Source organism: Thunnus maccoyii, chromosome 13, assembly GCF_910596095.1.
Source record: "Thunnus maccoyii chromosome 13, fThuMac1.1, whole genome shotgun sequence".
In the NCBI taxonomy this organism is placed as follows: Eukaryota; Metazoa; Chordata; class Actinopteri; order Scombriformes; family Scombridae; genus Thunnus; species Thunnus maccoyii.
Genome location: NC_056545.1, coordinates 30883178 through 30906558, shown reverse-complemented (window position 1 = coordinate 30906558; position 23381 = coordinate 30883178). Strand labels below are relative to the sequence as shown.

Genomic DNA, 23381 nt, shown 5'->3' with positions numbered 1-23381 from the left:
GAAGTAACTGTGCTTCAGTGGACCTCATTGAGCCTCTACTACACTTCTAATACAGTGACTTCTTAAAATGAATTCTTCACTGAACAACCTTTCCCAGCCAGCTGTATAAAGAAGATTCATCTTGCCGTTCTCATCTTACTGACTCTCTGATTGGCAGGATTTGCTTTTTTGATACAAGAAACATTTTCCTTTCCTTTGAAGATAATACAAAACATTTAGGACTTTTTGCTTCTATATTTAATTTATCAAAATGTCTTATTCACAAAATATACGTTTACTGATAAAAAGAACATTTTTTGTCATGTATCTGAAGTAAATGGAACATTATATATTGCCACTATATATCACACCTTTACAGTCACACTCATTTTTCACCTTTTTAAATGTATTTATTACTGTATTTGTTATGTTTTCTTTGAATTCAATTATATTAGTTTATTTCACTTATGTATTCCTCCTTGGTCTTGAGTCTTAATTTATGGTTTTTAGTAAGTATTGCACTTTTCTTACACTGTCATGTGATGGCACTGTTGTCTAGTTTTCCTCATCAATTCCTTTTAACCACAACTGACCAGGTCTTTTTTCAATAACCTCACCATTATTATCTTATAGACTCACCCTATGTGGACTTCTGTTCAGTTATTTAAAACTATATTGTCATTTGGTCATTCAGCCTTTGATCTTTGAGAATTTGAGTGTGATAAAACTGGATTTAGTCTTATTATGTACATACATATGTGTATAGTCCATAGACTGTATAAAAGCTATAGTCAGAGAGTCATGGTGAAATTATTATCCATGGGAAATTGGGAGTCATAATTTCATTATACACATTGTATTTATGTTTAACCCAGCAACCCTGCATGTCCACTTCTTGGGGGGCATGGTAACAATAGTGTAGGTCCACAGTGGGCATACTGTGGGTGTGCTCTGGACACACATTGGACATTGTCCCCAGTGGGCAATGTTCTAGAGCCGATGTGGGCACAGAGTGGAGTGCACACTGTGCTCTACAGTTTCCCAGTGGGCCCTTAACTTTAATACAAGTGATGCTGTGGGTCCAGTGATGGTCTATAACAAAATTAGTTTGGTCCTACTTTGTACCTGCAGTATAAACTTGCCAAAACTGAACTCACATAATTACAATTATTACACGTGCAATGGAGATAAATAAATAAAAAGCAGTAATAAACTGGTAAAAATAAGAGTCATGTTTTTCAATATTCACATTTACTGATGGATATGAAGAATTGAATGAAGATAATTTATTGAGAATATTACATTACATAGGAAAAAAAATCCAGTCCATCAACATACATGAGGGGAGCAAAATATTAGCAACATACCTGTCAGCCGACGTGTTTCCTATCTGTGCAACCGAACACAGCAGCTCCCCGACAGACTGTTTCCACTTCACTCAACTGCCCGTCAGACCCACTGCTTCTTCCCGCTCTAACCTGGATAACAAACCGGGGCTCGGCGCACCGGTTGGATTCTGCGGAGGAAGCACCGGGACCGTCGGGGTGAAACAGTCTGTCGAGGGAAGCACAGTCAGGCGGCGGGGGAGAAGGCGACATATCGGCCTCTCATAATCGGCAGAATTTGCCGATGCCGATATTTCATTTTAAAGCTTTTATCGGCCGATACGATGACATGCTGATAATATCGTGCATCCCTAATTTTATTTTAGTGGTTGTTAGTAGTTGCCTGACATGGTGGAAATGTGGTGAAAGAGGCCTGCAGTGGTTGTGTTCAGGTGTTTGATTCAGTGATTCAATAGCTGACCATTTTCATGCCTTTCAGTGTTTTCTCTGGTTGCAGTTTGTTTTAATGAAACAATATTTTATCATGAGGTATCTACTGGCCATTTTACTAGACTGATGCTAGGGACTTTATTTATTTTAGTCTTGATTGTCCATCTAATGTAATATCTGATGATGAGGATAATGGAATAACGTTTTTCATTTTCAGTGCAGTTTCTTGTAGAGTTTCAGGAACTGTATTCAAGCAGAAAACTGCCTAAAACGCATCAAAATAAAACACAAGGCCTGTAAGACAGAGAAGGTCAAATGACAGCACAGTGTAACAGTGTATTCAACAAGTCTCAATAAAGCAGAGAGGTCATGGACTACTACAGTTATGTTATGCTGTGGGATTTTTTTTCCAGACTGCCGTAATATTCAGTAGAGCAGGCTGGTTATATAGACAGGTGTGCTCCTTTCCAATAAAGACGGTAGAAAAAAAGAGAGTAAGCAGGCTGGAAGCAGACCTCCCAGGTCTGAGCTGTGCTGCTGCCTCCTGCTGCCTGTGTGTCTGCAGCTCCTCCCACCTGCAGCAGCTCAAGATCCAGTTGTAAATCAGTTTTCATTCCAGAAGGAGCAACAGTGAGAGGTGAGCTGACTGCTTTTTGACTTTACACTACAATACTGACTTTTCTGTGAATGATAAACACCACTTTCCTCTGTGTGTTGTTGTAATGATCTTAGATGTCATCGTAGTTGTTTGAAAGTGACACTCAGTAAAAGTTACAGCAAAAGGAGACACCATTACTCTCTGATCCAAATGTGCAGTGATTGTGATCAGAGCAGCCAAATGTTTCAGTTTACTACAAAACTATAAGTTCATGTTATTTTCATATTATACAGATACTATAGCAGATTCCAGGTAGGTCACAAGCTATAAATTCAGTTACCAAAGTCACATTAAAACCTTCTATGGGAAAATTGATGTGGATTTTAAACAGGAAGTTGTGTAGTCTCTGATCCATCTACTCCAACAGTTGGAACATACTCTGTAACCCCCAGTTTTCTATTTTCTGCGTAAGAATTCAAATAATTACTTAACAACTAATTATCAAATCCAAATCCATGTTATCCATTTTAATCCTGTTTAACTCTGATCCCCAGCCAGCCTCGCTGTGCTGCACTGGACTGCTTGGATAGAAACATGCTGTTTGATGTTTTGGCTCTACTAGTATCTAAATATGTAGATAGTCAGGTGTTGAGTATATAATACAACAAAATCATTTTTCTACTGTAGAAAAAACCCTTTAAGAGACATTACTTCTAAAAGTCTTCAGTGGAAAAATACGAACCAGACACTGTTATTTACTGTTATTTTCAACAATTCTTTACATTAAAATCATGCATATTCATACTTAACAAATGCACAGTAAAATAACAATCTCACAGTCCTCTTCAGAGACCACAGAGCAGCTCTGCTGAAGCTGCTGGAGATTAACTGGTTTGTTTAGAAGTGGTTAAGGTTTGGTAGAGTGTTTCAAACAAGTAATCTTGTGGTCACTTCTCTAATCTTTAGGTCACTGTTACTGTTTGCTTTTTAATACTTAATTTCCACTTAGTATTCAGTCAGTGTGAAGGATCTGTGTTATCACTCCAGCTTTGAATCTTTAAACTCTCAGAGCTTTAAGTCTTTCTATTCTATTTTAAAAAGATGTTCGAAGTCTGACAGTGATGAGGAAATGAGTCAAGTCACAGCTACCACAACAAGGAAATACGTTATATATCCTTCAGGTAGACTTTATAGAAAACAGGACATGCAACATTCTTCTTTGTAAAGAAAGTGAGTACTTTATTGTTTCCACAAACCTGGCAGACATAACACAAACAATATTACTCTGATTCTTACAGCTCTAGTTTTAATGCAGCCTTGTATTATAGTGTAAGAGGTGTTTATATCTTTGCTGACTTGTATAATGAATTAGCAATGGGAGCCAACAACAGGACAAGCATAAGTACCAGTCTACTGATTGTCTCCATGGCAATCTGGATGGCATTTCCTGTGTCTCATGTGTGCTCTCAATGAAGCACTTTTTGAAACTGAACATAAAAAATTGCGAGTCAAATTTCCACAGTACTCTTTGATGTAGACGGACATGGACTATTGTTGGAACATGCAGACATTCCTCAGAAAGATTTTGACTTCTCTTAAAGGGAAAGCGGCAGCTCGGCAGAGATAAAAACCTGAAGTTGTAATGTCTATTGCATGTCCATTTGTGCATCATGCATTCTTTCATTTTTCTTGTTCCACTGAAGGACTGACTGTAGTCTATACTTTCAAGCTGCAGCTGTTGATCTGTGTCCACAGCCTTACTGCCTTCTCTAAGGTTTATCACGTAGACATGTATCATAACCATGCCATCTTTTTCCCACACTGGTTGTGGTCGTGTGGCAGACAGAAGAATGACTAGCAGATGTAGTCAGGGGGAGGAGTGTTTTTTTGTGAGAATAGTCAGCAATGCGTCAGCATAACATGTCAAGGCAAAGGAGTGTTCATGTTCTATCAAGCTGCTGTGGTGGCTTGAATATCGAGCCATAAACTGTTACTCTGAACTCTAATGAGATGCGCCTTCACATTCAGGTTTTTACTTTGAATGTGAACAGGACAATGTGATTTTTAAGGAATGTGAATGAAAATAAATTCCCCCCTGAATGTGAGCACAACAACTGTACCAATGACTATCAAGATGTATGTAAGGATTGACAAAGTGGTGGAGGAAGTGCATATGCAGCCAGGAATAATCTGAACCTGTTGTGTATGGATTATTTGCTCTCTTTACCAGAGAAAACAAAATGGTTCAGGCTTGGTGAGGTTCTGAAAAACTAAATTCAAAACTTCTTTTACAAGTGGCTTTTAAACAGGAAGTTCCTCATGTCAACCCAAGTTACATTATCAATAATGCAATACAAATTACTACATAAATAATTCTGGATTATAAATCTATTGCACTCACCCACTTCCTGTTAGACAGTCTGGACCTTTAACCTAGAGGTAACATGGAGGTGGAGCACTTGCAACATTTGGTAACAACCAGAAATCATTAAACTGCACTCTACTATTCACTATGTTAACATAACTTAGCCTCAGAGGCTTAGGTCGCACAATGCAATGGTCATGGCTTAACCAAACAACTAGAACAACAAACTCTTTTTTGCCAGTTTGATGGAGTAGAATTATAGAACTGGAGATACTGGTGTGTTGTGGCCAATGTGCAACCTACTCTGCAGAGGGCACGAGTTAGCACTGTGACAATACAACATTAAGATAATATGTTAACTTGGGAGAATTGCTACATCTGTGAATGCTGTCAACCTTGCATTATCATCTTCTAATGTCTGATAATGAAAGGCATATAGTTGTAGGTTATGTTTTTTCCAGGTTTACAGCAACCATCAAGTGCTGCAATTAAATATTTTTCATTAACAATTATTTTCCTAATTAATTGTTTTGTCTATAATATGTCAGCCCAAAGTGAAAAATGACCTTAACATTGTCCCCAGGTGACATGTTCAAATACCTTTTTTTTGTTCAGCCAACAGTCAAAAAGAAAGTTATTACATTTACTATCATAGAAGACCAACAAATATTCACATTGGAGAAGATGGAACCAGTGAACTTTAGGGCATTTTTGCTTAAAAAAAAAAAACTTTTAACAGAATTCACCCTCAATTTGTGCTATTTTCTTTCAGGTTCAAAGTTGTCTACAAAGGGTCAAACATGGCTGCAGAAAACATCGTCAGCTGAAGGAAAATATATCTAAAACCAGCAAAGCTCCAGGGGAGTAAATGAGAGAAGGCGCCTTAATCACAGTCTCAACATGATCATTTGGTGTGGATAAAGCACAGATCACCCAGCTTGTGTAAACCACTGACAGAACAAAACAAGACCTTTGGGAGCTTCAAGAAGAACCATATGAACTAGTGATGTTCTACCACTAGACACATATTCAAAGAGGCAGGAAGCAGCAGTAGTCACCATGATTGACCTGAGTTTCCTAACCGAGGAGGAGCAGGAGACCATCCGGGCTGTGCTAAGAAGAGATGCTGAGCTGAAGAAGTCTGAGGAGCAGCGTGTCCAGTGAGTTCCTGCTGCCATGTTAAAACAGAGAATTTAGAAATGAATGTTCTGAATAGTGAAGTAGTGTCTATACATCTTCCTCTGATGTGTGCATGCAGGAACCTACAGAGGACAGTGAGTGATAGGGGCCAGCTGAGGTACCTGACTGGAGAATGGTTCTACGAGACCAAGCAGCTTCGCCATCAGGATCGCATCCATGGCTCCGACATCATCAGGGCCTCCATGAAGCACACATATAAACCGCTGACTATATGTGAGTCCACTGTGTCTTGCATTATTTCTCTCTTTCATGAGCATGGAAACCACTTTTCAAATGAACATAATGTCTTTAAAAGGAAGCTGTCTTTGAGAGAACTGTGTTTCCCAAAATTATTTTTTCTCCCTTTTAATTTTAATTTTAATTAGTTAATAACATGGGCTTTTAACTTTACATTTTTAGCCCACTAATCATAAGGAGGAACAGTAAGAACACCAAAGTTGTGTCTCCATTTTCCATCCATCCTGCTTTTCTGGTGTGTAATGAACATTATAGGCTGACAAAGTGGATACCGCAGCTTTAGATGTAGTCTCGTCTCTGTGTTCCTATATTGTGCTCACTTCAGTAAATGTAACAGAAACCAGTGTTTACATTGGTCAGTCATATGCTTTGGATTACTATTGGGAAACTTTCAAGTGAGTGGGCTCTTTAGTATCCTAGTAGAGATAGCTCTATTGTACAGTGATGCTGTGGGTCAGCTGTCATGACTTTTCATATCACTGGCTCTTTAAAACCCAGGATCCTCCATGTGATTTTCCTTTACTCACAGGTGGAACTCATCCCACTATGGCTAGCTTTTTAAACAGCTTTTTTAAAAAAAAAAAAATCACATCATAGTTCTTGTCTCATGTGACCCCAAAAGACCCTCTTCAAAAGACTCATCCCACTATGGCTAGCTTTTTAAACAGCTTTTTAAAAAAAAAAAAATCACATCATAGTTCTTGTCTCATGTGACCCCAAAAGACCCTCTTCTTTTTAACGCAACAAAACGTGTCAAACTGAGTGGAATCCTTGAAATCTCTTTTTTTCTCAAGTCACTGGGGTTCATGAGGCTGTGATAATCCTCAAGATCAACACAGGGCATTTTAAACAAAAGGTCGGAGCAAAGAAAAAATGGCGTTACAAAGACTTCTTAAATCATTACACATGAATGAACCTAGGCTCTGCAAAGGTTTGGCAGTCAAACATGTACTTTGTAATAAAAAAAAAATCATATGCACTGTGGAACTGAAATGACAAAATAGCATCTTTTTGCCGTATTTGTTGCATGATGAAATATTACAGTGATAGAAGCAAGTAAGCACCTATTTCAACCATACATTGAAAACATGTTTTTTCTCTAATGCTATCAGCAGATCAGCAGAGAACTAACTAGCTAGCTAGCAAACAAACTCCTGAGTTGTCTATTATAGTGGTTCCCTGGACAAATCCTGCTGCTCTGATCCTATTTTAAATCAGTTGTGGATTTCCACTCAAGAGACTGACCATTTGCACCAATATATTTGGATCAACACTATCAACATGCCATGTGAAGATTGCCAGCTCCTCCAGAGAGCCAACACCAACGTCAAGGAAGATATCCATTGACACTCCAAAGAACTGCAAGAGAAGGGCTCTCTGTTGTCCAGCTTTATTGACATCACAGGTACACAGGCTAGAAAGATCACAGTCATGAATTTGGCTGTCTCGGACACTATCCTCTAGGATCCGGTGTTGTGTCTGTGGCAGTCCTCCTGCTCGACTGCTAGACTATCATACTTTCTATCACATAGACTAAGAAACTCCCTGAGGAGACTGACACACAACACCAAGAGCTGCCATACAGAAGCGCTAAGTCTTGATGAGGCGTCTATTTACAAAAACTCTCGGTTCAAGTCAGGGCACTGTGTGCTCACATACTCAACTATACATGTCCTAGTCAGAAAGAGAACCAATATGCATTTTTCAGAGAACACTGGTGACGTTTTTAATTCAATGGGAAACTTTGTTATCTTTCAACCTGGACCCTATTTTCTCATCTTTTTCTGTCTAAGTGACTAATGAGGACAACAATTTTTGAAATTGGTCCAGTATTGAGCGAGAGCGCTTCAGCCTGCAGCCATGAAACGGGCTGCAATGTAATCCCTTGGGGCAATTGTGCACCGTCAATGACTTCTGTGCTAATCACAGCACTGACACAGTTCTCATTAAGGTTTTAAATGACATATGCCTTAATACCGATACACACAAAACATCAGCCCCAGTGTTATTGGGCCTTAGTGCAGCCTTTGAAGCTGTTGATCATAACATAATAATACACAGACTGGAACATTGGGTTGGATTTTCAGTTACGGTTATCAAGTGGCTAGATCATACTTACAAAACAGGAACTTTTTTGTTTCCATTGGAAACTATGCCTCAACACCAACATCTTTGACCAGTGGTGTCCCCCAGGGGTTGATCATAGGGCCTTTATTATTCAACCTTTATATGCGCCTGCTTGGACAAATCATTAAAGACAATAAGATTTCTTATCATAGCTACGCTGATGACACCCAAATTTACTTAGCCCTCTCACCTAACGACTTTGGTCTCTTTGCTTAACAGCTGGATGTCTCAAAGAATCTTATTTGGGAAAAATAAGGAGAAGCTCATTGTCACTCATCTTGACACAAAAGAACTTAAAGCGAGTTCCACTTCCACTTTTCATGTCACACCACCGTGTTTCTTCTGTAATACAGAATGGACAAACCAAACACTGGCTCTAGAGAGGACCTTTCATGTTTTTCACAAGTTTTGTGGCCACCGTAGGTTCTCCTACACGTTTGGAAGGGGAGGGGGAGGGGGAGGGATATTCACCTTGTTCCAATCTGCAACCTCACCGCTTGATGCCACTAAATTCTACACACTGGACCTTTAATTGATTACAATCTCAGTTTTAAAAAGCATGTGAAAGCAATAACTAAATCAGCTTTTACCACCTCAAAAGCATAGCCAAACTTAGAGGCCTTATGTCAACACATGATTTAGAAAAACTCATTCATGCTTTTATGTCCAGTAGGGTTGACCACTGCAATGGTCTTTTCACAGGCCTTCCTATAAATTCAAAAAGCTTGTACAAAATGCAGCTGCGAGAGTTCTTACAAAAACCAAAAGAACCAACAACATTACTCTGATACTTAAGTCCTTACTATTGCTTCTGGTAAGTCACAGAATTGACTTTAAAGCATCGCTGCTTGTTTATAAATCACTTAATGGAGCAGGACCAAAATATCTTTCAGATATGTTTTAGCAGTACATTCCTGCTAGACTTCTCAGATCACTGGATAGAGGTGAAGAGATCGAATGCACTCTTCCTTTTTAATCTTTCATGTGTTCTTTTAACAGTTTTAATGCACTTCACCTTTTTTTCTTTTATCTGCTCATATGTAAAGCACTTTGAATTACCAATATGTATGATTTGTGCTTTGTAAATAAACTTGCCTTGCCTTGCCTACCTGTACAGTAACATGTGTTCTCTCTGTGAGCACCCCCCGTAAGTAGCTTAATTTACTCATGCAGGATAAATGAAGTGATGTGAAGATAAGGCTTAGAATCTTATTTCCTCACATTGAGTGACTCACTCAAACAGGCAAAAACATGTTGAAAATTGTTCTAAAGCTTCTCCTTTGGAAGAGCCTTTAGTGAGCGGTTGCATGGTGTCGGTACACAAACTTAAACAGAAAATTAGATCACACAAACTCATAGTGTTTATGCACCTCTGTAACCTCCATGTTAGCTGTATATGTCTACAAGTCAGGAGGATGATGATGTATAATTACTGAGTTGTGTTTACATGAATCTGTAAGGTAATTCTTAAGTTGTCTTAAGATGTCTTAATGGGTAGAGATAGTATGTGTTACAATGAATGGTGGACTTTCTTTAAAAGTAGTTGTGTGTTGTGTACTGCAGTGGAGCTCTCCCAGATACTGCCAGAGAAGCCCAGTTTTGTCAGCAGTGAAAATAAGGAGGTGTTCGTCCCACCTGTTCTCTGTGGACTCCTTCAGGAGCCTCACATGCAGCTGGGCCATGAAAGGTGAGTGTAGAGAACCAAAGCAGGAAGTCATTCAAGTCTGCAGATTTTTCAGCCATGAATTCTGCAAGAAAACACTTTACACATATTAGGAGTGTTTATGAGTTTTGATGTTTTAATTTAATGTCCCCCCCCAATAGTATTAATTCTGCTGAAGTCAGGTTTCACTGTGTCTTTCACTATTAAGCATCACTCATCTTTACTTTGTCCATGTGTAGTGATTAATCCACAGAGAATTATCACCAACTCTGCAGTTTCCCTCAGCCAGATCGAGCTTTTAGTGTCTTTCAGCTCATCGTTTTAGTGTCTCACTCATCATGTTGTTTTAAAGGATAAGGCTGATGATATTCTATATTGTTGTTATTGTCAACAAATCACATGTGCAGACCCAAAGCCACAATCTCTTAATGCTGTGTGAATCACAAATGTATAATTTCTGTCTCCTTCATAAATGGCTCAGTAATTTCCTGAGATGATGAACAGATGGTCACTGTACTTTTGACACTGTACGTTCGAACAATAGGAAGTAGTGTGTCTGTTGGCGACTATTTTCAGTGGTGGATGAATCCACATTTGGTTCTCTCGTCAGTATTTCTGACAGCAGGAAGGTGTGTGTGGGACTGAGAGAAAAGAAACGACAGTGTAATGAAGGAACATGTCACACAGTGACAGCTCTGTGGCACACAGGAATAAGATATATCAGGCTTTTGATAGCCACACAATACTTGTTAGATCAGTTCATTGTTGGTTTGGCTCTGCACATGGAATGTGTTGATAATAAGAAAAATATAGAATATCAACAGACTTATGCTTTAAAAAGAAAAGTGCAATAACAGAGGAATTTTAAGAGGAAAGGAGATTTTACACAATATATGCTTTACAAACAATGCCTTTTATTGTAGCACTTCAGCATTGTTAGCAATTGAGATGGCTTCATTTTTGTGCATTATTTTTTTAAATTCTCCTGCTTGCTGTAGTTTTAAATAACCCCCAAAATAGAAATGTGAAAGCATGTACACATCTAGACCTCAAAACGTCCACACAGCATAAACAAAACATATGATCTGTGTTGTCTGTTATGAGCGGCATCACATGCTGAGCTAGTAGTGTCGAGTATTTGGGTGTGATCGCTGGCGAGTGGAGCCGTGCACACAGTAAATAGATACTTAGTAATTGGCCCCCGTAGTTCTCAGTAATCTTCTTATAAGGTCAGGTCTCACATGTTCATGTTTTCCACTGCTTCTGAGCAGCACTCATATTTATAAATATTATATACATTCTGTACTGTCTTTAGTTTCAAACTCCATGTTAGATTATGTGAGGACCTGCCTCATCTTATGTTTGTCTGTTTGCCTGTTACACGTTTACTGAAAGGTTTTGCTGCAGCTTGCGTAGGCATTTGCAGTGAAAATAACCAGACCACAGGAATTGTGTAGGTAATGAGATTATAATTCCACTGACCATTGACCAAAACGTGTCCGTTATATAGAAAGGAGTGTAATACACCTAAAATGAGCATGCAGATTTTCCAAATCAAGATTGAATTAATCAATGAAATCATGAAATACTCAGAAAGTTTGAGATTGCACATCCTATCTTCAGAAACTGTCAACACATCGTAGTGAAATATCTGTTTGTTCTACCAGGAATCAGAACCAGAACCCTTATGAAACGCCTCAAGAGACACCTAAACCAGTTTTACTGTCGCCCACAAAGGTAGGAGCCTGTCTAGAGAAACCAAAACATTGAAAAAATGTCCATGCCTCAGTGTGTTGCAGGTATTAAATGTTTCAATCTTCCTCTTTTATTGAAGCAGCGAAAAAATCCATTCAACAGTGAACTTGTTACACCTCACAATTTTGAAGAAAAGGACAATCAGTTATTGGACGGAGCAGTGGATCAAACCCAGACACCAAATGAGGGTGAGTATATGATATAATATAAACATTAGTTTGTGCTATTTCATACATATGGGTATGAGTGGATTACTTCATCCATCGTGTTCTAATGACAAATCCTGTGTTATGTTTTGAATTGAGTGGCCTGTTCGATGGACAAATCATGAAACCAATGTAAGTCTGGTTCTAGTGATCCAGGTGTGTGGGTTCTCTGCGCTTCACCTGTTTCAAACTTTCCTGTAAACAGCATGTTGGCATGAGCAGGTGTTGCATGGCAGTCAAAAGCATGTACTGGCTTATCATTTCTAACAATTTGATCATCAGAATTAATTTCATCCTGTTTTTGCTGCATTATTTTGAAAAGGCAGGAAAAACAAAAATACAAATAGCTCAAGAACCACAGCCAGGGAGTATATATTACAGTGATGACTCACTGAAGTCTTTGTATTTCTTCCAATATTTGTCAGTGTGTTTTCTCACAATTACTGTGAAATGAGCCAGTGATCCGGGTCCAGAGATTTTCCCAAGGGTTGTCAAAGTGAAGGCAAGTCCAAATACACGAGGCTGCCAGACTAGCCAGGGGATTACACAGAAATACATTCCAAGGCTTTAATCTGCACTGCATGACTTGTGGCTGCTGGAAATATTTCACAGGAACTATGAAAACAATGTTTATGAGAGTGATATTATACCATAACAAGGAAAAAGCAGACACAAACTATGGCAGTTAAGACAAGGCAAAATAAATCAACTGGTTAGCTAACACCTATCTATACTGAAAAGTGTACCACTGTATTCATGTATGCACATGCATCTATGTGCCTGCTGTACACAATGAGATCTTGCAATACTGGGTAAACTTAAAGCTGCTATGATCATGATTCATATTAAGGCTATAATATGTAACTATTCTGCATTGAAAACAACTAGACCTATGTTATATATTTTGTTGAGTTGTGTACTTACATTATCTCAAATGTTTGCAACAATTTTCAAACACAGAGAAATCAGTAATTTTAATCTATAACAGTCTGTTTCATTTGGTCACCTGTCAATGGCGTCATACCCCCTCTACCAAAGAGTATATGTGCGCAAGATGTATGCATCAGCGTTGTGGTTTTCCACAGAGTATACCAAAGAGTATACACATACGAGATCATATGTTGCCGTTGTGGTTGCCCGCCAGAAACTGTCATAAATTGACTTTTATTCATTTTTAAGCCACATTTTTGTAATAAACGTTTTAGATCTTGGTCGTTTTTAACTGTATCTTTCAATCAGATGAAGGATTTTAGTCGTCGGACGTCTAGATCTTAAGTTATCAGAGAAACAAGCTGGACAACTCCCATGATCCTACGCTGCTTCACAACATCCCACTCCATCTTTTGTTATTGTTTTGATTGAGAGACCCCTAGTGGCAGAAATTGCACATTGTGTGTTTAACAATGGATGAAATGATATAAGTGATGTGAAAGGTATCACTGGTAGAGACGAACCCACAAACAATTATTACCACCTTTGCAGTTCCCCTCAGCTTTATGGAGCATTTTATTGTCTTTCAGCCCCTTGTTTTGTTTTTTTCTTCAACTTAATTGTCTTGATTAACTCTCAGTATTCTTATCAGTGTTGTTTTCAGCAGCAGGCAGCTGTTTTCAGTAAAAAGCTCAGATAAACCTGTCAGCACCATTACTACTACCACTACTACCAGCACCAAAAGCTGACAGACACATGTAGCAACTAGCTGGTGAACATAGTATATGAACATAGCATTTAGCAGCTAAAGAGCCAGATATTTCCCTCAGGAGTTGGCAGAGACCAAATCAGAACTAGGTAGAGTGACTATTGTGCACCAGGTGGACACAAACACAACTCTAAATGAAAGCTAATGTATCTGCTGGATGTTACAGACAGCTGTTTGCTAACAGTTCCCCATGTAAACTTACAAGTTGATCAGTCAGTGTTGTGTTGTCAGCTTGCCACCACTGCCCCCTAATGGCCAAAAAACATCAATTAATGTAAGTTTGATATTTGCATAACTGGGGCAGATTTTGTTCCTCGATCATTGATGCAAGACATTCCAATCAGCACAGTAGACTGTTTCTGGAAATTGTGTAGCAATAATTTGACAGCTTGATTTTCAAATAAACAGTAATGAGATTTATAGGTAAAGTATATCCCAAAACACTCAACTCTTTAGGCATGAGGTGGTGCATGAATAAGGAGAGACTTGGATGGTTTTGAAGATGATTCTGTGTTTGATGTTTGATGTGAACTGGTGGTGTCGCTGAAGGACAGCAGTGATCAAATTGTCAGTATTTTTTAAAAACATTTATCCTCAAGAGAATAACAAAAAACACACAGCTGAAGTGCTGTTGGTTAATATAGTGTTCATTCTGTTTTCGTTTCTTTCAGAGCCTTTACCATCATCTGACAGCTGCGTTTCTCATGCAACTAACCTAAAACCAGACCCTAATGATAGCCCTGACACCCAGAATGCATCTGTTTCCATGCCAATGCCTGAAAACCAAGCAGTCTGTACCAGTTCTCAGGACTGTTTCCTTGAGGTAGATAGGTCAGCAGGCAGACAGATTATATCTGCTGCTCCACGGGGCATCCTCAAGCGCTTGTCCACCTCTAGCTCCACAGACTCCCTGCTCTCTCGCCTGGATCTGCAGAGTCCAGTTAGTCTGGATTCTCCCACTGAGACCTGGATAGACAGGAAGCAGGTGAGGTTCAGCTCCACAGTGAGTCGGAGTGGAGTGGAGTGGCAGGATGGGAAGGAGCTAGGTGAGCATAGTTTGCTGGACGTCGACTTGATCGTTTCTTCTGAGACGGAAAACAACAGTAACCTTGAGAATGATGGCAGAACTACTACTACTGGCACACATAGGCCTTTACTCACACAGAGTCAAGCGGATTTACAGGAAGGTGAGCTCAGTTGCAAAAACCTCCAAAAGCAAGATCCTGGCCAACACCAGGTCTTTGGTGGTAAGAGTTTTATTTAAAACCAGTATTTGAACTAAACTGCTAATCAATATGTCAAGTCAAACTAACAACCAATTACTTCATAGACATCAGACAAGCATATGCAAAAAAATATTTTCACATTCATCCTGCTTATGCATATTCTTGCATGCAGTAAAATTTTGTGTAATTATATATGACTGCTTATGGAGCTTGGTGGACAGCTAGGAAACATCTATTTTTATTTGGCTTTACTGCACCTTGCTTTGGCATTATGAGTAATATTATTTATATTATTTATGTCAACATTTATCTACAATTTTTCCATTAATATCTCATGTAATGTGTTGGACTTTTTTTTGCCTCAGTATATTACTGTGAAACTAAGTGTGACATTGCTGATCCCTGAGATATGAGAGAGGCCAAAGTGTTGCTTTAATAATCTACTAATTGAATTTGATCCACAATTGGAGTTCATTGGTTATTTCAGTATCATATGTTATACATTGTTATACTCATATTACAGTATAATGCAACCTCTGACATTGTTAAATTGTACATTTAGGTCAAGGGGGAATTCTTGAAGCCACTATGTGTAGATTTTCTGTGTTTGTACAGCATGTGTAAATTTATTCTGAAGGCATATAGATTTGCAATACAACTGGAAAACTAGTTTAGTATTGCTTTCTGCCACAGTGTGTTTTATACCACTGTACTAGTAGGGCCCACCAAAGTGGCACATTTTCAAATCTTTTGCATAATGGCCTTTGAAATGCTCTCAGAAATAACATATGGCATGTAGAATGTAATTATGATACTGAATGTCCCACTTCATTTGACACTGATATACCAAGACATACTGTACATGTAACCTTAATGACACTGTGTGGTGTTTAGCAGATGTAATATCCATGAATGCTCCAACGGGTGGTTGCTGTCTTTGCAGATCTCTCTGAGCACCTTGAGCTTACAGAGGTCCTGAGCCCTCCAGTGTCCAGCCTTGTTTCAGCTGAGCAGGAGTCAGGTAAGCCTGTTCACCTGGATACACAGCCTGAAGAAGACCGTCACTCTCAGGCTGAGGTTACAGACTGGCCCACTGGACACAGCATTCATCAACAAAAGCTGCCTGAACAAAGCACTGACATTTCTGCCGGGGCCACTTCAGAGACCAAGCCGTCAACTAATGGCAGCTCAAAGAGTTCTTCTCATGCTGTTTCACCAAAGCCTAAACAAAGACTGCTTGGAATTTTTAGAAGAGAGAAAGAGAAAACTGCTCAAGTACAGGGTCCACAGAAGGAACAGGTAAACATATTTAAGAAGAAAGAACCAGAAAATCTCTCCAAAGATGCTGCAGATATGACCATGGACAAACTTGCAAGTGTCAAACAAGAAGATAAACCTCCTGAGATGACAGAGGTCAGAACACTACAACTTACAGCGCTGCAGAATACTCCATTTAAAGAAATAATGACTTCAGTAGATTCAGACACTCAGCAGGAGACACAAGAGGATAAAGTTAAGTTTCCAGAAGGACTATCCAATTTGAAAGCATTCTGGGAGAGAGAAAACAGCAGTCCCAAAATAATATTTACCAGAGAGCAGGTGAGATATGAAGACATCACCAAAACAGGAATAGAAGCTTCACATGGCCCTCAAAATGTTCAGACTAACTCTGATGTTCAGACTGAATGTAGCATGTTAGTAGATTTATCAAAAGAAGACGGTACATACAGGGCCAATCCTGTCCTCATCTATGAGGAGACAGATGATTCTTTAACGGGTTCAATAACAGAGTCACCAATTCTTGAACCACAGGAAAACGTCACCACTCCTGTACCTTCTCTAGCTTGCAACAGTCAAAAGCAAGAGAGGGACATACCAGTTCCCCTTCACAGGCAGTCAATGTCCAGTCCTCAAGAGGAAGGGCCAGCCAACATCAGTGAGCTTAAGAATTTTTGGGAGAAGGAGTATACAGGACCCAGGATAATTGCTGCAAGAGTCAAGGAAACCTCAAGTAGTACAATACTCAATAACAAAGTGGCTCCCCCTCAGTCTGACCTGTCCTTAGATAGCAGAGAGAAGTCTGAGGAAGATGCACAAACTTCTCCATACACAACCAAGTCCAATGTCTCTAAATCACTGAAAGTGACCGACAAGGGCTTTGTCAGTCAGAGTCCAGATAGATCACAGCTGAGGAGTTCTGTTAGTGCTGGGGATGTACAGTCAACATGTCACCCACATCAAGTCATGGCTGAGTCTCAAGAAAGGCCCCTCAGTCCTAGCAAATCCCAAACTCCAAGATCCAAGGAGCAAGAGGATGAAGTCAGGAGGAGTCCGTCTAAAACCTGCCACCCGAGGGTCCTACCAAGAGAATCCTCAAGTCCCAAGAGATCCAGGCTGGAAAGCTCTCCCTTGAAAACTTTTCCAATAGACATTAACCCCCAAACCAAGGAAATTGAGGAACAACTAGGAAAGCCAACTCCAGCGCCAAGACAGAGGAAGAGTCCCTCACATGAAGCGAAGCAGACAGACACTAAACCTAACACAGAGCTCACCTCTCATCCTCTACCTTTAGATCGAGAATGCAAAGAAGTTTATTTTGGTAACTTTAAAACACAAGAAAGTAGTTTAGGCTCCTCCATGGCTTCACAATCCAGAAAAGCTTCAGAGAAGAAGTTGGGAACCTTTACACGTCTTGCTAGATCTTTCATCCCTCAAGATTTTCAGCACTACCTTGGGCCTCACGAGAAAGCCCACGTCCCTTCTTTTCACCAAGACAAAGCTGCTCAAGAGTCTCATGTAAACCCTTCAACTGCTGAGAGTGATGGAGTGCACAGACCACAGAGCGCTCTCAAAGACTATGTGGGAAACCAGAGCGACATTCCCACAGAGGGGAATTTGTCTAGAACCAGTTCTTGGATTGTGCAAAATAAAGACGGAAACTTCAGCCAAGACACAACAACTGGGGCCTGGTCTTTGTCTCGGGCAAGTTCAGGCAGTGAGCTTTTGAATTCTCTCTCTACTTACATTTCTTCAAGATGATGATTGAAAAATGGAATCCACAGTGATGTGTTTCTGAACAAATCATGTGAAATTATCACATTAACATTGCATTACAAATCATGTCAAATTAACACATTAACATTACAGTGAGTCTGATTTAATTGAGAATTTGTACTTGGAAATGCTCGCCCTGACAAATCCTTCAAATTTCAAACTCTTTGCCATTCTTTTTCCTCTTCAAGTGTATCTTTAGCTGTCTTTTTAACCAGAGTAAATAACTCCACCTTTTGTGATTGACAAGCTGCTGATGCAGTAGTTTGTTTCAAACTGGTCGTAGTTGTCATCAGTATTCCTCTTAATTCACCACTCACAATAAAATAAAAACTCTGTAAAATCATGTTCCTATAGTGTGTACTCTGATGTTCTTTTCCATCTTTTCAACATCCTAAGCTGATTTACTGGGCATGATGCTTCTCTTAAGTGTCTGACCAAAAATACAAAAGCAATATTATACTTGGTTTCTACTTACTGAAGCAATATAGTTTCTACTACATATGCTTAGTAAATCAGAAACTCTGTGTTGAGAGTATTTTCCAGAGTTGATTTTGTCTCGTTTGTGGCAGGTTATGATGATAATTCTAGCCCTGCTATGTCAGCTCTGAAACGATTATCTTCAAGGACCACATCCTCATCCAAAAGTCTGGAAAACCTCATTTCACAAACAAGTAACAGAGCTTTTCTTCTTCAGATACTGCACCTTCAGACAGCTGATAAAACTCTAGTGTATTAGCAGTACATTATTTCTGCAAAAATCTGGATTTTTTTTTAAATACTTTACATGGTATATAACTTTTTATGGGAGTAGTATGTATAAAAACAGTCTCCTGGCTTTATTTCTTCTTAGGAGAAGAGAGGAACAACAATGCCTCCAGAGAACAAATGAATCTAAGTGTGGATGATGGTAAATATGTGGTCCTCTCTATATACACATACAGTATATCAGGACATACACAGGCTGAGTACAGATATAAACATGCAATGAGTACACTTCTGAGATACAGAAAAAGTTAATATATGTCACTGGAGGAGATTTAAAGTCATATCTTTCTTCCATTTTCTTCACATCCACCCTCAGCCTCTTCACTCTTCAACTCAAAGCAGATGAAAAGCAGCGTGTCGGTTCCTGTTCTTCAGCAGGATGAGGTAATAATTAACTGTTCAGTTGGTGAACTGATACATTAATCCTTTTTACTTCATACAAAAGAGCTAAATGTTCTTATGAACTTTTTATAATCTTTCTGTGACTAATTTTTTATGTTTCCGTTTGTCTTTTATCTGTTTCTCTCTGATATTATCAGACGGACAGTGACAGCACTTTTGAGAATACCTCAGGCTGGAGAAGAAACACAGGCAGCTCCACATCTAACATAAGTCTCTCCTCTGGGATGGCCTCCATGTCGTCTGTACGTACACATGCAGTTCATTAGATAATACATGTTTCTGATAAATATGCACAGGCACATTGCAGCTTGTGAACCCCATCAGGGTAAAGATGTTAACTTCAAGATTGTTTTTTTTATCTTTATAGTTTGGTAAATTTAATCTCAGTCTTTAATTGATTTTTATGGATTTTCTCTACCTTTATGTATCTATTTTATATATTTGTATATCAGTGATTATATTGATTATTGTTCAAATTTTTAACAAGATTTATTTTTTAACTTAGCTCTTTTAGCATTTTCACTTTTCAAACATCAGTAGGCAAAACATTTTTCCTCTCCTTCGATTATAGAAAATAGTTGTAAAAAGTAGTAGAGCAAAATGTTACATAGTCATTGTAGTTATTGATGGGTGCTGTAAAGTTTGCTTAAGCAAGAAAAAGATGGTCAAGGTTTTTTTTTTTGCTACATTTCATCATGTTCACTTTTCATAAACAGTGAGTTCAAACCAAAGAGGATGGTGTTTTCTCTCTTCTGTTGTGTTGTGAATGAGCAGGTCAGCGGCAGCATCAGCAGCATTTACCCTGTTGACTTGGGTGACATTGAAGTCCAGGGAAGCATCCAGTTTGCTGTGAACTACATCCAGAAGCTTGGAGAGTTTCACATCTTTGTGGTGCACTGCAGGGATTTGGCTGTAGCCGACACCAAGAAGAACCGCTCTGACCCGTAAGTGCTTGCAACGTACTGTTTTATTATCAAAAAGGCAAAGGTGGAACAACTGTCACATCATTATCCAGTGATATTTGTACTTCAGAGGTTAGACTACAAATATCTATCTGTTATTTGAAGTTTCTAATATTTTACTCTGTGTTCTAGTCTGGAATAGGAACATAGCTATGCTTTTTTTGCAGGTATGTGAAATGTTACCTTCTTCCTGACAAAACAAAGCTAGGAAAGAGAAAAACCACCGTGAGAAAGAAGTCTTTAAACCCCAATTACAATGAAATCCTCAGGGTAAGAATGACATATTTAGTCTTTTACTAATTTCTTACCACTTGTATTACATATTTTACAAACATTTTTGTTGCCTATTTGTCTTTTCATAGTTTAAAATCATAATGGAGGTGTTGAAAACTCAGAGTTTGAACATTTCTGTGTGGCACAACGACACTTTTGGACGAAACAGCTTCCTGGGTGAGGTGGACCTGGATCTGTCAGAATGGGACTTCAGCAACACACAGATAAATGAATTTGCATTAAAACCCAGGGTAAATGATTCTTTTCTGTATGTAGTCTGTGTGTATTTTAGAAGTGATTTGATTGGACAGTTCCTTACCTCAGCTCGATCCTTTAGGTGTCAGCACAGATTTCAACACCTTCTCCTTCCTGTCTGATGGACAGCAGAGGACAGATGAGAGTAGCCCTGAGATTCCTGCCACAGACGTCTCACAGTAAGCTAATGACTCTGTTTTTATAAATTCTTTCCTTTCAGTTTCATCATTATGATCACTTATTGTGGTCTGACTGCATCCACAGGCAAGACAACATCTAGGATGGAGACTGGTGAGGTGCAGATTTGGGTGAAAGACTGCAAGAATCTTTCACCAGTCAGAGGAGTGATCATCGATCCATTTGTGAAATGGTAGGATGTCCTGTAAACTTTCAGCCACATTTAAATAAATAAATCAAACAATATGAAATAAATAATTATATGAAAAAATAGTGTGAGAAAAAGCAGGATGAAATGGCATTTCATAATAATGACCTGATTTTTTTTTTTTTAAATAAATTCAGACTTTTATGGTTATTATTTATTCATATGATTACTTATAGGGCTGCAACTAATGATTATTTTTATTAGCGACTCATCTGACAATAATTTTCCCTGTATTTTTAAATTAATAAATGATCTTTATTTCCTTCCCTCCACCGCAGTGGCGTACTTCCTGACACGAGCCGGAAAAGCCGACAAAAGACCCGGGTGGTGAAGAGGACGGCCAACCCCATGTTCAACCACACCATGGTGTATGATGGCTTCCGGCCGGAGGACCTCAGAGAGGCCTGTGTAGAGATCACAGTGTGGGATCACGACCGACTGAACAACCGTTACATCGGTGGTCTTAGACTTGGGCTAGGGACAGGTGAGATTCCACTTCACTGTCACTTCAACATGTTTACACCTGCAGTCTGGATGCTGTAGATATATGAGAAGTAATTTACAGCAGGTATTAATGTGGGAATTTGGATATACTAATTACAATCAGTGATGGCATAAGTGGCATACATTCATTCAGTCACTGGAACTGTGGTATAATATGAGATCTGGATGTGGATATGCTGTCCAGATAAAGAACAAACCTGTCATCTTCTCACATTAACACCACTGTTTATGCACTTGTGTCCTCTGGAGATTAACATTCTCATCACAGTGAGGGTTGTTTGCATTTATGCCTTGATTTTATACAGTATATATAACAGCTGCATAAGACATGCAAACTCAGACAGCATCTAATGCCACATGACGTGCAAATGGAGTCTTTATTTCTGCCTTACATTCAAATATATGAGTTTCTAATGTTACCTTCATATCAATAAAATGACTTCTGTGCTTTCTGTGCAGGGAGGAGTTATGGGGTGGAAGTGGCTTGGATGGATTCGACGACAGATGAAGCAAATTTATGGCAGAGGATGTTGCAGTCTGATGGTGAATGGGTGGAGGATGTCTTACCTCTGAGAATGTTGGTGATGGCAAAAAGCATGTCAAAGTGAGAGTGTATAAAATGTACTGATAAACATTATGAGAACAAGCTGATTGGATCAACATACTATACACTACAATATCAATGCCTTAATGAGCAATGTGTATGTATAATTGATAATCATTGTGTAAGTTACTCACTCAAACTACTTTAGTGTGTATAGTCCAGACTACATCAAAAAAAAGTTAATTATTTATGAATATGAAGCAAACTAGGGCAGAAGATCAAATCTAAGTTATAAAACATACAAATTGTTTTGATCTGAAAATAAGTTTGATCTGAGCACTGATGATTTGTATATAGTCCTGTTGTTCTATAATGTAATTACTGCAATAAGCAATTTTGTCTCAATAAACAGGATATTAATGCCACTTGTTTTTTGTTTGTTTGTTTGTTTTGGCAAAAATAATGGCGTCATTAGAGGTTCAGATTCATATTAGAAAAGTCAACACTTAGAGGTATTACTAGAGACAGTATAGTTGAGTTATAGATGGGGGCATATTGGCAGCAGATATGATAATAACTATCATCAATTGTTATTATATCTACCACATTCACCCATGAAGCAGCAGTCATCTTATCAGGTTTCCGGTAGTTTTCCAAGACATTCAGAGTTGTGTACAGAAGCTACAGAGTCAGATTAGTACTTTACTACAGCAGGCTTTGGTATGAGATTTTAAATTTTAAACAAGCCTACAGTTCTGCTGTGAAGTCTTCTACAGTCATCCTGCCTGGACATGTTCATTTGGGATTCTCTTCAGCAATAACTGCAAATTATAAGCATTATTCATCAAGAGGCCGTAGTGGCTCGTAAGTTCTTAACACAAACTTTCAGGCTTCTGGAAAGATAACAGTCAGTGGGAGAAACTGACCACGGCTGCAAGAGCCAGGAAGCACAGTGAATGCAGTATACAAGGCTGGCTCAGCGTGTTTTTATTTCTTTATGCTGTGTTTTATTATTTATTCTAAAATGTATTTATCTAAGTTCTGTTATATTCACTTTTTAAGTTATGGTCTTCTCCAGCAGCTGCTGCACTGATGGAAGATGCACTATGTCTGTTGACCGCCAGAGACCGCTGTTGAGTCATAAATGACAACAACTCTTGAGAGAAATATTTCTACACATTGCTGCGACTCTGCCATTTACTACCAGTTACAACCGTACAGGGTTGAGACTCATCACTGTCTTGCCCTATTTTAAAGGAAAATATGGCTCTAACTCTGTTCAACTTTTCTGAGAAGTCTTAGTAAAATCTGAAAATCTAACTTCAATAGAACAGGATAAAACGTATGCAAACTATATTTATATTTGAAATTTTAATCTTCATTAGATGGTTTTCAGGTTTGTTGTTA

At 38.8% G+C, this 23381-nt stretch overlaps 1 protein-coding gene across 8 annotated transcripts; it reads left to right on the top strand.

Moving 5' to 3' along the window:
• Positions 1-1607: 1607 nt before the first annotated feature.
• On the top strand, positions 1608-22400 carry sytl2a (synaptotagmin-like 2a). Of its 8 annotated transcripts, none has more exons than XM_042430956.1 (19): positions 1608-2391; positions 5490-5877; positions 5976-6130; positions 9845-9968; positions 11612-11681; positions 11782-11887; positions 14276-14851; positions 15774-17825; positions 18454-18555; positions 18735-18791; positions 18966-19033; positions 19189-19293; positions 19826-19995; positions 20181-20283; positions 20376-20537; positions 20624-20720; positions 20806-20911; positions 21205-21410; positions 21890-22400. In XM_042430956.1, the coding sequence occupies exons 2-19, from the start codon at positions 5777-5779 to the stop codon at positions 22036-22038; spliced, it is 4509 nt and encodes a 1502-aa protein (XP_042286890.1). In that variant the 5' UTR covers positions 1608-2391; positions 5490-5776; the 3' UTR covers positions 22039-22400. The 8 variants fall into 8 exon arrangements, with proteins under 8 accessions (XP_042286890.1, XP_042286891.1, XP_042286893.1 ...); XM_042430957.1 differs by having other exon boundaries at positions 11779-11887; positions 14276-14791; XM_042430959.1 differs by having other exon boundaries at positions 11779-11887; positions 15774-15851.
• The last annotated feature ends 981 nt before the right edge of the window (positions 22401-23381 follow it).